The following is a 15502-nucleotide window of genomic DNA, read 5'->3' as shown; positions in this document are numbered from 1 at the left end:
TCATGAGAAAAACTATTTAAATATATTATCTAAGTAGTAGTAGTATCAATAAAACAAGAGCATAAAAACTACCGCTTTCGCTGCGTATTTAATTTACAATTAGCTAAAGTTTTCATCAAATTCTTCATTTCACGACCAGCGGTAGTTTTCGGCAACTCTCGATTTATATAATAATATAGAACGTGTATAAATTTCAATTGTTCATGCTTTTATACGTTTTATGTCACATGCTATAATTAAACGTGTGACTATATGTCATACTGAACAACTTTTACTGTGGGCATATTAAATCACATTTACAAACGGGTCTATCGCGAATTTATTTTGTTACCTTTATTTACCGACGTTTCGACACAGGTTTCACTGGTCGTGATGGCGGCTAACTGACGTCCCAGCAAAATGTCAAAACAGAGATTTGTGTGACTACCCCACGAAAAGTGCATTTAAAGTTTGAGGTAGACATCACGACATCACATTTTCAAACCACCCATTACACATAAACCACTGTGTGTGTGTGTTTTACTGTGGGACCAACCCCGAAACTGCGAAAAAAATTGTCTGTTTCATACATTTTGGCTGGTCTGCTGTTGATATTTTGTATGGGAGCCAATTTTTTTTTTCGGGATTTCGGGATTGGTCTCATAGTAAGTTGTTCAGTATTCACACCGTAAATATATTTCAGGTGACTAAAAAAACATCCTGTATATATGGTATTAGGTAGTGTTAAATATGGAAATTGTAGCAATCTGTAAACCACTTTAGTTTTGTTAAATTTATGGCTTTAATTAAAGCATCCATGCCATAATGTTTAAAAAAATGTTTTTTTTTTCTTGCCGTAATAAATAACACAATAGGAAATATTACGCGAAACTCTGCGTAGGTTGCGCCGCTACCACAATCTGAGGGTCTATCGGGAATTCGGGAAACAAGAAAATCGAAATTTCGTTATCTAACGTTTCGTTATCTCCGTCACTTGCCTATTGGAGCGATAAAGAGGCAGATAGCGAAATTTCGGATTCGCGTTGCCCGGTAAGTCCTCTGTAAACAAACCGCCTTGATGCATCAATGTCATATTTTATTATCTCTGAAAACTTGTCAAAAACCTGTTAAAGGTACAGTATGTATAAGTTACTCTATGGTTTACTAAAAAAGCTTGTGGTGCACTCTGGTGACAGAACATTGCAGTAATATCCCCTATTCTTAAAAATATGAAAAGAATCTTGCACGAGCACTTTAATAAAGTCTCCGTAGCACGTGGTGAGCGCATGCTCACGGCGTGCTTGACACCATGTTCCTTCCTTCTCGACGTGGATATCTGCATCCTACTCCCACATCACGCAGTAACAGCGTGCTCGAAATGCCGGTTTGTTTTTGCTGAGGACAGGCAGGACACCGTTCGAATAGCGCAATGTTCATACATACAGCCCAGCCCTGCCTTTATTTATAAACTTCGTTCGTATTGATCACGTGCAAATAGTTATCTTTTTTTTAAATTAATCTTTTAAAGTAGTCGTATTCAAAGACATGGTAATATGCGATAGCTTTAGAGCGACATCATCTTGATCCTATTACATAATATCCTGTCACATAACCTTATTATAAAAACTGACACTCATAACAACATTACAGTCATAACGTAATTTCCTGCAAGGATTTTTGAACTTCTAAACATAACATGAATCTAGTATAACTGGATCGGTCATGAGGAGTGGGGGAAAATGACCGAACGGGATAGTCTTATGTATCTTTCTGTAGGAGTAGCAGAGAAAGCGCTGTTATTGTTTGTCCTTGTCATAGTTTCACTTTTCCACCGCTGCCACAACCGAGGTTGTGGCAAACAAATAAGTACGTGACATGTCATGTTTGTTCGTTGCTTATTCAATTATCGTTGTTTTGTATGAAATTGTGCTTTCTCTTATGAAATATAGTGATGGTTAGCGTTTTGAATGCTTGAACTTTGATAAAATACTGGTGAATTGTTCTGTAATCGGCTGTAATAGCCGCTCTGAGCAAAAATATGAGATCATAACCTTTCACACGTAAGTACGGTATTTTACACCTTCCCCTTAACGCAATATGTGAGAATAACATCGTAAAATTACGTTACACTCAAAGCAATGTAGAATCAAACGATTTCAATAAAAATATCACAATTATTTACGCAAATTAACAAAACATTATTTGTAAAATTATCCGCCCAAATTACGTAGGTAGGTAAGAGTCTGAGGTCAGCCATTATTAAACTTCTTCTTAATTTAGCTGCATAACAATCATGTTAGGGATACCAGATGAAAATATCATAATTTTATGGGTAATTTTGACCTCGAAGTTTTTTCTTACTTCTAATTCCAAAAAATAAATAAACAATGTTGTGAAGATTAAATGTGGTGTACATTAATTGGTGTGATTGCGATTTGTGATTTCTTTAAATTAAAACCCATAATACATTTTATTTTACGTTTTATTTACTAAACATGTTTAGCTTTGTACCACCTGCGCGAATTATAGGAGGTATTTCATTGTTTATACGCCTAAAAAGAACGGCCCATTGACATTTTATTTAACAATTTTTTAATACCGTCAAACAAGCTAACTTTGCCTCCAGGGTAATCGCCCCAACGTGATATCAAATATTGGGGTAATTTTTACCAATATGGTATCCCCACGTTTATGACGTCATCTATGTCTATCCCTTACGGGCGCACGCGTATAGCTGGTCTATGTAATGCTAGGTCTATGAAACATAACGTTTCCTTTGCAGTTGTCAGTAGAAAAAGGCGGCAAATTCAAAAAAAATTGACGCGAAGGGACATCATCCCTTACAAAATTTGAATTTCGCGATGATTTCGCGCCTTTTTCTACTGACATGATTTGCTTATGATTTGCTTGACCAGCTATATGTACCTATTATACTTAGTTAACTCTTTGGTGTATGATTATCTCTGTCTATGTTTGAAATGAGACAGTCCTTTGACAAACTATACATTAAGGTTCCTCCACACTCATGCGCGAATCACGGCGCGAAGCCACGAACGCGAGTCTGGAGCCTAGTTCGCTAATCAGCGGACTAGGCTTACACTCGCGTTCTCGGCTTCGCGCCGCGATTCGCGCATGAGTGTGGAGGGCCCTTTAAATAAAAAACATATTTTTAAATAAGAAAATTGCAAAATAAATTTGACCTGAACTAAAACTGAAAACGGAAAGTTTCTACATATTTTTTACCAGTGAAACTAAAACTGCGAAAAATAATGTTCCATATTTTATGTAAAGGAAATGTTTGCAATCGCTGCTATATAATAGGTAAAATTTGATGGATCCGAACGCTCTTCCACTAAGACAGCTAGAATATGGATGGTATAGAAAGGATGCCAATCTCTTATGGCAGAATTGTTGCAAAGGTTGGTGCTTTTAGCATGGAGACTATATAAAGGAGCCAAATCTCTTGTATGAAAATTGTCCATCAAAAAACAGTAATTAGGCGGCGCCACCATACACCGAAATACTACCAAAGACAACCTACGTAATTTGGTCGGGTTATTTGTTGTCTTATATGGTTCATGTTATACTCATGTCCCAGAGCCTAACTAGCGCCACCGGAGAGATTAGGAACTATTATTTAAAGCTGAAAGCGGTCACTTTTGCAACAATTCTGCCATAAGAGATTGGCATCCTTTCTATACCATCCATAGCTTTCAGCTTTAAATAATAGTTCCTAATCTCTCCGGTGGCGCTAGTTAGGCTCTGGGACATGAGTATAACATGAACCATATAAGCAACAAATAACCCGACCAAATTACGTAGGTTGTTTTTGGTCATAGATCTAGTATATTTCTATAGATGCGGCCTACCGCGTGCGCCCGTAAGGGATAGACATAGATGACGTCATAAACGTGGGGATACCACATTGATAAAAATTACCCCAATATTTGATATCACGTTGGGGCGATTACCCTGGAGGCAAAGTTAGCTTATTTGACGGTATTAAAATTGTTGAATAAAATGTCAACGGACCGTTCTTTTTAGGCGTATGAACAATGAAATACCTCCTATAATTCGCGCAGGTGGTACAAAACTAAACATGTTTAGTAAATGAAACGTAAAATAAAATGTATTATGAGTTTTAATTTTAAGAAATCACAAATCACAATCACAAAACAATTAAAATAATATTTTAGCATATTATGCTTATTAGATATGAGGAGGATTACTGGCCTTTAAATAATATAAGTTTAGTGTACATGCTGCGTATACGTTCCTTTTTGTCGGGCACCGTTTTAGTGTAATAATGCCGCCCAGTAGCCGCTAACCAAGTATTGCGTACAGACTCGTCTAGCGGAAACCTAGAATATGGACACATTATTCACACCAATTAATGTACACCACATTTAATCTTCACAACATTGGTATTATTTTATTTTTTTGGAATTAGAAGAACGAAAAAACTTGAGGTCAAAATTACCCATAAAATTACGTTATCTTCGTCTGGTATCCCTAACATGATGGTTATGCAGCTAAATTAACAAGAAGTTTAAAAATGGCTGACGTCAGACTCGTCTGAGTCTCAGAATAATGACTAAAGCAAAGAAGCCGGGCAAAAATAAAAGCTTGGTAAAAGATATCGTATTCACAACACGCTATTACTTTTTGTCTATGAGTGAGTGAGACAACAATCCGCAAGTTCTTTCGTTTTTTTCAGTATTGTCATAAGATGAACTGAGGGAAATGTCAAATGGTCCTATGTGGTTCTATAATATAATCCAGCCAAATAAAATATATGTTCGTTATTTCACAGGTACGTGTCAACTGTAACAACTTGACATAGTCGTATTATTTTAGTTGAAATATTTCGGGAATTTCAGCGGTCATCTTGGTTTATTTTAATTATATTGTTGCTATTCCTGAAAGATTGTTGGAAAACGTGCTGAGTTTTTATTTGTAATGGTTTGAAGTTCCGTTTGTGATAATGTCTTGTGTGATCGAGGGCTGTAAATCGCATACAGGAAGAAAAGAAAATACACACGAACCGATAACCTTTAGTCGGTGTTTTGTTCAATTTTGAAGAAATTAATTTATAGGACCTGACCCTAAACATAGAAATCGATATGTTGTTTATGTAATTATTACTTGCATTCAAGTCTATATAGATTTTTGCATATATTTTCGAACTTTTCTGCTAAGTATGAAAGGTTATATTTTTGGCATAGTGATGTATCGACCTCAGATCAATAACCTATCGACATTTACAGCTTTCTTATAGTTTGGCCCAGGACTGTCTCATTTTAATTGATGAGTACAGTCAAGGGCATAAATATATATAGATTCCCAAAGTCTCAAAAATATGTGTACGCTCAGACAATAAAATCGTGTTCACATATTTTTAAGCCATTTGTCTGGATCGATATTTTTGCCTTCGACTGTACCTATAGTTTTCTTTGTTCTTACTTACTGACAGATTGTGTTTGCCAGACTATAGTTTAATACTAAAAACCGGTCAAGTGCGGGTCGGACGGCACCAAGGGGACCGTACTTTTTAGTATTTGTTGTTATAGCGGCAACAGAAATACATCATCTGTGAAAATTTCAACTGTCTAGCTATCACGGTTCATGAGATACAGCCTGGTGACAGACAGACGGACAGCGAAGTATTAGTAATAGGGTCCCGTTTTTACCCTTTGGGTACGGAACCCTAATAAAAAAGACATTAATGATCATTGATGAATGTTCCTTTTATTAATATTGTTGGTTTACCTATCTCACAAAACTCAACTTTTTATTTCAGATTTCCAAAGGACGAGGAATAGGGGATATTACTGCAATGTTCTGCCACCAGAGTGCAGCACTAGCTTTTTTAGTGCACCGTAGAGTAACTTATTCATACTGTACCTTTAACAGGTTTTTGACAAGTTTTCAGGGGACCTACCGGAAAACTCGAATCCGAAATTTCGTTATCTAGCTGCCTCTTTATCGCTCGAATACGCAAGAGTGACAGAGATGTTAGATAACGAAAGTTCGATTTTGTTGTTTCGCATCAATTGTGATAGTGGCGCCACCTACGCCGAGTTTCGCGTAATATTCCCTATTATTAAATAAAAAATATATATTACACGAACGTTTTTTTTTTTTCATTTCCTATTTGGTACAGTCAGCTGCAGAGAAAAGGTACCCCACGTCCATAATAATTTACAGAACTTTGTATGCAGGGGGGGTGCCTTTTCTCTGCAGCTGACTGTACATGACTAGAAACTATACTTAGTCTTTTAGCATTAGAAAAAACGGTAAACCATTTCCACGTGTCTTTTTATTGACAAGTTTTTTTATAAATACAGCAATATTTTACTTATGAAAGCAAAAGTATGTAAATGATCGTATATTATATTTGTTGTGACTGTGACTTATTTTCAAAGTGTTTTTCGATAAAACGACACGTTAAGATCGCTCGCCTTCTTTCTAATGATAAAAAAACGAGAGGTATAGTTAGACGGTTCTGAGTGGTAGACTGCAAATGAGATAAAAGCTATATTAGGTACATGCATTAATCCTCATATCAGGCGGCTCTTTGATTCCAAGGATTGCATAATTTTTATACTTTTTAATGATTTTTAGAATATGAAAATTATAAAAAGTATAAAAGTTATGCAATCCTTGTATTCCACGCATTTCATTTCATTTCAACGAGCCGCCTGCTACAGATTTCTTGAAGTTGCCGCGTTTTTTCAGGTTCAACTTTCATTAGCCAGACTATTATCAATTTGCCAATTTCGTGATTATTCTTTTACACGGCACATAAACTTATGCATAATTTATCGATATAAAAAGTCGACACAGTTACATCCCTAGCAAATTATCAAACTTATGACACCGTACGTAAATGAGAAATAACAAGCATATATGCATCTCTTTTCGGCACATTATCTAATTCGTAAGGAAGTAAAGTACGGGTATACATATTTGCGAAGCATTTTTGCCCAACTTCTATGCTTTAGTCATTATTCTGAGGTCTGAGTAGCTGACAGATTACCACAAACAACCTACGTAATTTGGGCGGATAATTTTACAAATAATGTTTTGAAATAAAACTATGAAGACGGATTATATCGCGTATATTGAATTTATAATACATCCCGACGTTTCGAACCCTTTACAGCGCTCGTGGTCAACGGGTGACTGGAGAAAAATTACAAAGTGCAAAAATACCCACATACTAAAAATAATGAACAATCATAGACTATAAACTTTAAGGCTGGTTGTACATGCAAAATCGGTTCATAAGGCTAGTTATACACTACAATTATTTTCAAGTAAAGATATATATATATATATATACGCGATAAAAACTACGCCGGCTCCAACCCTACACCACGGACCCGAGAAGATTTAATTCCCTCCTAAATTGTAGGAGGGTATCCCAATATGGGACCAGCAACAAACCCCCATTTGTTGCCGGTCCCATATTGGGATACCCTCCTACAATTTACGTTTTATTTCATGAGTAACTATCGCGGTAACCGAAGACAATATTAAATAATGTTTTGTTAATTTGCGTAAATAATTGTGATCTTTTTATTGAAATCGTTTGATTCTACATTGCTTTGAGTGTAACGTTATTTTACGATGTTATTCTCACATATTGCGTTAAGAGGAAGGTGTAAAATACCGTACTTACGTGTGAAAGGTTATGTTCTCATATTTTTGCTCAGAGCGGCTATTACAGCCAATTACAGAACAATTCACCATTATTTTATCAAAGTTCAAGCATTCAAAACGCTAACCATCATATATTTCATAAGAGAAAGCACAGTTTCATACAAAACAACAATAATTATACAAGCAACGAACAAACATGACATGTCACGTACTTATTTGTTTGCCACAACCTCGGTTGTGGGCAGCGGTGGAAAAGTGAAACTATGACAAGGACAAACAATAACAGTGCTTTCTCTGCTACTCCTACTGAAAGATACATAAGACTATCCCGTTCGGTCATTTCCCCCCACCCCTCATGACGATCCAGTTATACTAGATTCATGTTTTTGGTAGTATTTCGGTGTATGGTGGCGCCGCCTAATTACTGTTTTTTGATGGACACTTTTCATACATAGAGATTTGACTCCTTTATCTTTATATAGTCTCCATGAGCTAGAAGAAGCGTTCTGGTTCTGTCAATGTAAGGTCCAAATCGCACGTTAACTTTCTTTCTCCTTTCACGCTTAATTCCATAATCCAGTATTAATGGGTTACGCCAAGAATCTTATATTGGGTAACGCTATTTACTCACATTTCTTCAATAAAATATATCAAACAAGTGTCAGCACGCAATATATTAGCATTATACCAATATTAACATATTCAAGTATGAACTTTCTACATCGAGGGATTTGTGTATATAATTTGGAACTCGGTAATACCATCTAAGTGACAGTGACAGATATGACAGACCAAACTTTACTCTTTGATGTAGGCGATTGCTTTAATACATTTCACACATAGAGTAACTTATCTCACAAGCTTTCTTTCGTCAAGCTCCTTTGGTAATTTATTTTGTGGTGTCGATTGTCTAAACTAGGGGTACTGTTAGTAACAGTTTAATTGTGTAAACCACTTTTTATTAGCAAAATGTCATCTCATCTCAGCACTAAGGACAGATTGCTCTCTTTGATCGATGATATTGAATTAATCGCAAAGTGAGTGTTATTTTATATTTCGTCTGCTTAAGTCTATTTTTTTAACTTTCATTACACCTATTACGACTGATTTTATTTTAGGGAAATTATTGAAGTATCGATAGCACCTAAATCACAGAAACTGTCGGCCGCCGATCATGCACAGTTAACAGACTTACTTCTAGCCAAAGACGTTGAACTCAAAAAGACGTTGGATTTAGCTGATGAACAAGCTAAAATTCAGCAGAAGATGAATGAGCTCAAGGCTGAAGTAGATAACAAGGTAACTTGAGTAAATTTCAGTATTCTAACTTGTGCATTTAGTTATGTTGTTATACACATAGCAAACTAAGCATAAGACTGGATTTTACAATTTCTGAAGTTTTATGAAAATAATAATTTGAATCACTAATTATTTCAGGATCAAGATATTTACCACTTACAAAGACAACTTAAAGATGCAGAGCAGATCCTAGCTACCTCTTTATATCAAGCTCGACAAAAACTTGCATCTATAGTCAAGTCTAGAAAACGACCTGTGCCATCAGAGGAACTGATCAAGTTTGCTCACAGGTAGGCTCACATACTGATTTATGCTGTAAGAGCCAACTACATTAGAAATCATTAGTTTTAGGAATCTCAAAGAGCCACAAATACTTTTTTCAGCTTTATTAGAACCCGAAGGGTTATTTTTTTTGGGGGGCATGAAGCCACAATCGTACCTCCAAAAAGCAGCATGCAGCTGACAAGCCGTGGTTTGTGGACCCCAAGTCTAGTGTAACATATAAATATTTTTTCAAGTTAAAGTAAAAATTCACCGCTTCTGGCAATGCACTAAATTTTTATGCATATAATCTGTATGTATGCAAAGATTGCATTCCCATTTATCTCTACCCAAAATGTACAAAATATTATATTATTTTGCTCTCACCTAGAACAACAATACTTTTAATCAAACATTCTGCACTTTGGATGTTTTTTTTTAACATTAATGTTGAGCAATTAAATAAAACCTAACCAGTTAAACTATATTTTTTTGTATATTTCATCTCACTCTATTATTATGTATTACGAAACAAATTGAATATAAAGATATAACAAGAAAAAAATAACTTACTTAATCTTTTTTTCTATAATGCTTCCAGGATAAGTGCTTCTAATGCAGTCAGTGCACCTCTGTCCTGGCAGCCTGGAGACCCGCGCCGGCCGTACCCCACCGACCTTGAGATGAGGCTGGGAATGCTCGGTCGCCTCTGTGACCTGCCACTCAATGGACACACACCATCAACACTGAATGATTTACACCGAATTACTACAGGAGGAGGTGAGAAATTTTGTTGATAGAATTTATTGTTATTAAAGAATTTTTCCTAGTATTTTTCCTCTGTTGTTATCAACTTATAAGCTACTACTAGCCACTAATTACAAGCTCACCATTTGGTTGAATGGTAGTGGTTATATTTTGTTGTGAGAAGCTATTTATTATGGTGACCATGTTGGCAGTTGAATAAATTTACATTTTAATATTACACTAAGAACTTTGCATTCCAACAGTGTCTTTGCTTGGAACTTTACAAAATCTTTGTGTTGCTTTAATTGAATTGGTCATAATTGATATTGTGTTGTTTTGAGTATAGGATTATCTATCTGACTCTTGATATTTGCAACTTCTACTGATGAAACTAGAGTTAGACCAAGACAAGTCTGCAATGATTTTGATAGCACACACGGTGCAAGTGTTATTTTAAACGTCAAACTTCTATGAACGTATAATTAATACTTGCACTGCATATGCTATCAAAATCGTTGCAGACTTTTCTTGGTCTAACTCTAGTTTCTCTTGATGTTATTTTGACATACAACTGATTATTCTAATATTCTCAAGGCAAACAGCTTAGCAAGTATAATTAGAGGACATTATTTTTTTTCCTTTGATTAGAAAAATAACATCTTATTATTGTATTTTACATGAAATGAATACCGTCAAACTAGCCAAAGTTGTCCTCGTTATCTTTGGCCAAAAGGTATTTTTAAACAAATTTATAATCTATAAAACAAGACATTTCTATGTTTTGTATAAAATAAGTTGTAATTGTGACAACACTATACACCGTGTTTTTATTGCATTCCGTTACCTTTGGGGTATGCTTGAAAACTAAATGTAATAGTTAATTTAAAAAAAAATTTTTTTTTGTACACAACTTTGGGAACAAATCAAATTATTTTATTAAATATTTTTATTTGTGTTTTTTAGAGTTCCGTACCCAAACGGTAAAAATGGGACCCTATTATAGTTAACGCTATCTCTACTGAGCTCGTTCACTTACCTGTACTAACAATGGCATTCTGTTAAACAAAAGAAATAATGGCTTTTGTTTAACAGAATGCCATTGTTAGTACAGGTAAGTGAACGAGCTCAGTAGAGATAGCGTTAACTATACTAAGACTCCGCTGTCTGTCTGTCTGTCTGTCTGTCACCAGGCTGTATTTCATGAAACGTGGTAGCTAGGCAGTTGAAATTTTCACAGATGATGTATTTCTGTTGCCGCTATAACAACAAATACTAAAAAGTACGGAACCCTGGGTGCGCTAGTCCTACTCGCACTTGGCCGGTTTTTTTAAGTAGTCACTACTATGTATAAATTATAAACTGAAATGGATCAAAAATATTAAATAAAATAATTTGATTTGTTCCCAAAGTTGTGTATAGATGGCAGCACCAATCTCTCTCGCTATATCGTAATTCCGCAAGGAATTCGTATAGGAGGTGCAAGCGCGTACTGCTTGCCCTTAGAGTTGGTCAAAGACGCCTAGTCTCAGTAAGATGGCATATACTTAGTCGAGAAATTGGGACGGGTTCCGCCGTGGCGGGGTGGCCTAGGGGTTCAAGGCGTTAGCCCGGATTACTAAAGACGCCGGTTCGAATCCGGCCTTCACCACTGGAGGGCTACGTCACTTTTTCTTTAAGAGCCCGGTAACGATTATGGAGCAAAAATTTAAAATCGATAGATTTAGTTGTTGAAATTATACACGTTTTGTTACGTATTATCTAAATAACAAGTATTGGTTTCTATTAGCTAGTCTTCTCATTTTGCCTTTTAATAATGAGGTCACGAGCGTGCGTCACCGGTAATATGTATATGAAGAGAAAGGGCTTAACGAAATGCAATAAAAACACGGTGTATAGTGTTGTCACAAATACAACTTATTTTATACAAAAACACGTTCTGCTTTTCGGAAATATAAATCTTCGTGATTTTCATCATTCGTAATTACGACAGTCGGAATTTTGATGGATCGAGCATTTAAAAATCGGAATAATAAAATTCGACATTCTAAAATTCGGCATAAAAATTTTCGGAATTACCTACCTATGTAGTGTACCCGTTGACAACACGGGCATTACATTTAACTCAACCAAATAATTGAAAACTGTGACATACTCGTATCAATTTCATTTCGAACAGGGATGTTGCGGGTGCCGATTTTTTGACATCCGTGACATATATTGATTATCTCCGAAATGGAGTTAATTATAATACCGGTGTCTTTGAGAAAGTTACTTGATTTTAGCTCAGGAATGCACCCTTGAAATAAACGGAAAAAAAAAACATGGTGTATAATGTATAACTCACATGAACGCAAGCAATGTTGGCAAAAACGAGATGACTACCCGCCATCAAGATTGCCAAAAAAGTAGGTTCTATTATAATTTAAACATTCTTATGCCAATAAATCAATGGGTATGATTACAATGGTTACATTAGGTAAGAAAATACGTCAGCCTTTCATAGATTGTTTTAGAAAATCGTGTTTTCCTGAAAAAACGAGCAAAGCTGCATGGTTAGCTTGACGGTAATACCTACTGACACACAAAGCCACGCTTGATACTCGTGCTATGCTGTCTCACACACGCCAATTTCTAAAGGATTAGTCACTGTTTGCAAATATCAATTCCTCCTTAATTATTGCTCGTATGTCGCAAAACATGTTTATTGACGTAATGTCTAAGTTCCAGCGACTGCAAGCAACCAGTTCACGTGGCACCCGTCGGGCGAACTGCACATGTCCGTGGGCGGCGGGAATTCCGTGGCCATCGACGCGCGGGGCAAGGACGCGCCAGCCCAGGAAGATGTCGAAGTCATGTCCACGGACTCGAGCTCCAGTTCCAGTAGTGACTCACAATGAAAACGAGCGCGATTGTGAACTAATACAGTATTAGTCATGATTCAATTTCTTTATGTAACAATGGTACAGTTTAATTATTCACATGAGTTGAACGGATTTGCAGTGTTTGAACGACTGTTACTTAATACTTTTATATTGTTTAGAGATATTTACTGTAATAGTGATCTTGTTAGTGTATGATATTTTACATTGTTTAGTTTCTAAAATTTAGTGCATTCAAGTGTATCAAAATCCCTTTTAAATAATTTTTCGTAAATATCTCGTAAACGGTGGCCCATAGCATAAAAATTGTCTAGGGCCAAAATCGTTTAAACATCTTGCATACGCTCAGGCGATATCATAAAAGTGATGACCAATAGCATGGCACTTAAAAATGTGGGTTGAAAAAAAAAGGTTAGGTAAACTTTATTGCCGTCCATTGTTTTTGTGACGGCCGGCATTTGCATACTAAGATAAGGAATCCAAAATGAAATCCTAATTGGTAATCTTTATGAGGAGGCGAAGCTTAGCCTAAACAACAATAACTAATAAACTGTCCTTAGGTACTACCTACTGTTTGTCTCATTACCTGTTTTTACCCTTTTCATTATTAACATAAAGAATCCAAAATGCATCCTAATTGGTTATCTTTATGGGGAGGCGAAGCTTAGTCTAAACAACAACAACTAATAAACTGTCCTTAATAGGTAGAGATCTATGGGAAGTCGGTTAAATATCTTTCTACTCATACGTACAACACTTTTTGAAAGGAGTGCTGATTTAGGGTTAGGGCGTATTATGTCGTACATGTATTTTGTTCGGATTACTTGAGTAGTAGATTGTTTTACAGGAAACATGTCTCGATTATATTTTACAAATATGCACCTACCTATTACCTTGTATATATAAAGTGATGGGAAAGTAAGTATTCTGTTATCTATGAAATAAGGCCTACATGATTCCAATTGTCTCGTACCGTAAATGGAACGAAGAAATTTTTTTTGCAATCTAAAAATTATATCTTTATTGCTGCTATTTCCCTACATTATTAATCCGTAACGCAGATTTGACATTACATGTATATGAGTGGAACGCAAGTAGGGCTGCTTGTTCTGATGATACATTTTTTTGTCTTCTTAAAGGGAATGCGAATTTGGCTAGTTTTGTTAAAATGTTGATGCCAATTGGCATTAGTCAATAATTATGCCTAAGAATTTTATATGGTTTACAATTTCTAAATCACAACCCTTGTAAGTTATTTTTGGTTGGATTTTTTTGCCCTGTGGTGCGTAGAACTCCATTAGTTTAGTTTCTAGTAGATTGACTTGAAGATTATTGGTTTCCATCCAAATATTAATATCATGAAACACATTATTGATTTCAGCCTCATAATCTTCAGTCTCATCACTGCGAATAATTATCGAGCAATCATCCGCAAACAGCAATATCTTATGTTTAGTTATAAGAGGTAAATAATTGATGTATAAAAAAGCAACTGACCAAGAATGCTGCCTTGTGGTACTCCATACATTATTTTTTTATATTCCGATCTAGCTATTAAAAATATTACTATTTTGGCAATGCGCTTGTATTTCAGTACAGTGATGTCGGTTTTCGAGGTATAACCTCTGGTAAACAATTTTTTAATTATTTTTGACAACACAGGAATAAGGGCAATTGGTCTATAATTATCCATATTAGAAGAATTAACTTTTTTTATGGATTGGTTTAATAATGGTCACCGAGTTAAAATTAGGGAAACATCCATCTCTAATTGATAAATCAATAATAACGTTTAGGGGTACAGGTACACCAGTACGTCAGTATTTTATTTTATGAGTGAAGTCGGAATATTATCATAGCATATTGAGTTAGTGTTCCGTAAATTCTTAATGACTTGATAGACTTCTGATGGGTCTGTTGGTTTTAGATATATACTAGATCTTAAAACACTATTTGTTTATTTATTTTCCTGTCTACTATTGTTACTACTATTAATTTCGTTGAACTTATTATTAAATGCAGTAGCGATTTTGTCAGGCGAAGAAATCAAATTGTTATTTTCCAGTATTGATTCTATGCCTTTGTTTAAGTCCTTGTTACTGGTGTTTTCTTTAATGATATTCCAAGTTCTTTTAACTATGTTGTTACATTGTTCAACACAACATATTCAGCATTTGATATTTTGTGAGCAGTTACTATGCATTTCTTTAACAAGTTTGCGTATAACGTTTAAAACTTTCGCGGTTTGAACACATATTAAATCACATTTAGAGACGGGTCTATCGCGAATTTATTTTGTTACCTTTATTTACCGACGTTTCGACACAGGTTTCACTGGTCGTGGTCGCGGCTAACTGACGTCCCAGCAAAATGTCAAAACAGAGATTTGTGTGACTACCCCACGAAAAGTGCATTTAAAGTTCGAGGTAGACATCACATTTTCAAACCACCCACTACACATAAAAGTTAATTATTGTCAATAGTCCGACACACAACACTCACAACATCCGCGCACACATCCGAAGATAGATCCCTTGGCTTTAACTTCTGGATCACTGGTCCCCAAGTTGCCGATAAGTTAAAACCATCTTCCCTATTAAAATTTCTGGGGTGCTTCTTGATTTCAATCGCTTCTCGCACAACTCGAGGATAATAATGGCGTTCAGTGGATA

The 15502-nt window shown here is 35.6% G+C and overlaps 1 protein-coding gene across 2 annotated transcripts; it reads left to right on the top strand.

The window, feature by feature from the left end:
• Nucleotides 1–8473: 8473 nt before the first annotated feature.
• Nucleotides 8474–14292, top strand: LOC134751474 (mediator of RNA polymerase II transcription subunit 4). Of its 2 annotated transcripts, none has more exons than XM_063686890.1 (5): nt 8474–8681; nt 8763–8943; nt 9082–9233; nt 9806–9984; nt 12679–14292. In XM_063686890.1, the coding sequence occupies exons 1-5, from the start codon at nt 8614–8616 to the stop codon at nt 12846–12848; spliced, it is 750 nt and encodes a 249-aa protein (XP_063542960.1). In that variant the 5' UTR covers nt 8474–8613; the 3' UTR covers nt 12849–14292. The 2 variants fall into 2 exon arrangements, with proteins under 2 accessions (XP_063542960.1, XP_063542950.1); XM_063686880.1 differs by having other exon boundaries at nt 8475–8681; nt 12673–14292.
• Nucleotides 14293–15502: the final 1210 nt, after the last annotated feature.

This window comes from Cydia strobilella, chromosome 2 (genome assembly GCF_947568885.1).
Source record: "Cydia strobilella chromosome 2, ilCydStro3.1, whole genome shotgun sequence".
Classification (NCBI taxonomy): Eukaryota; Metazoa; Arthropoda; class Insecta; order Lepidoptera; family Tortricidae; genus Cydia; species Cydia strobilella.
Note: the sequence above shows the minus strand (reverse complement) of the source record. Positions and strands in the feature narration are given on the sequence as shown.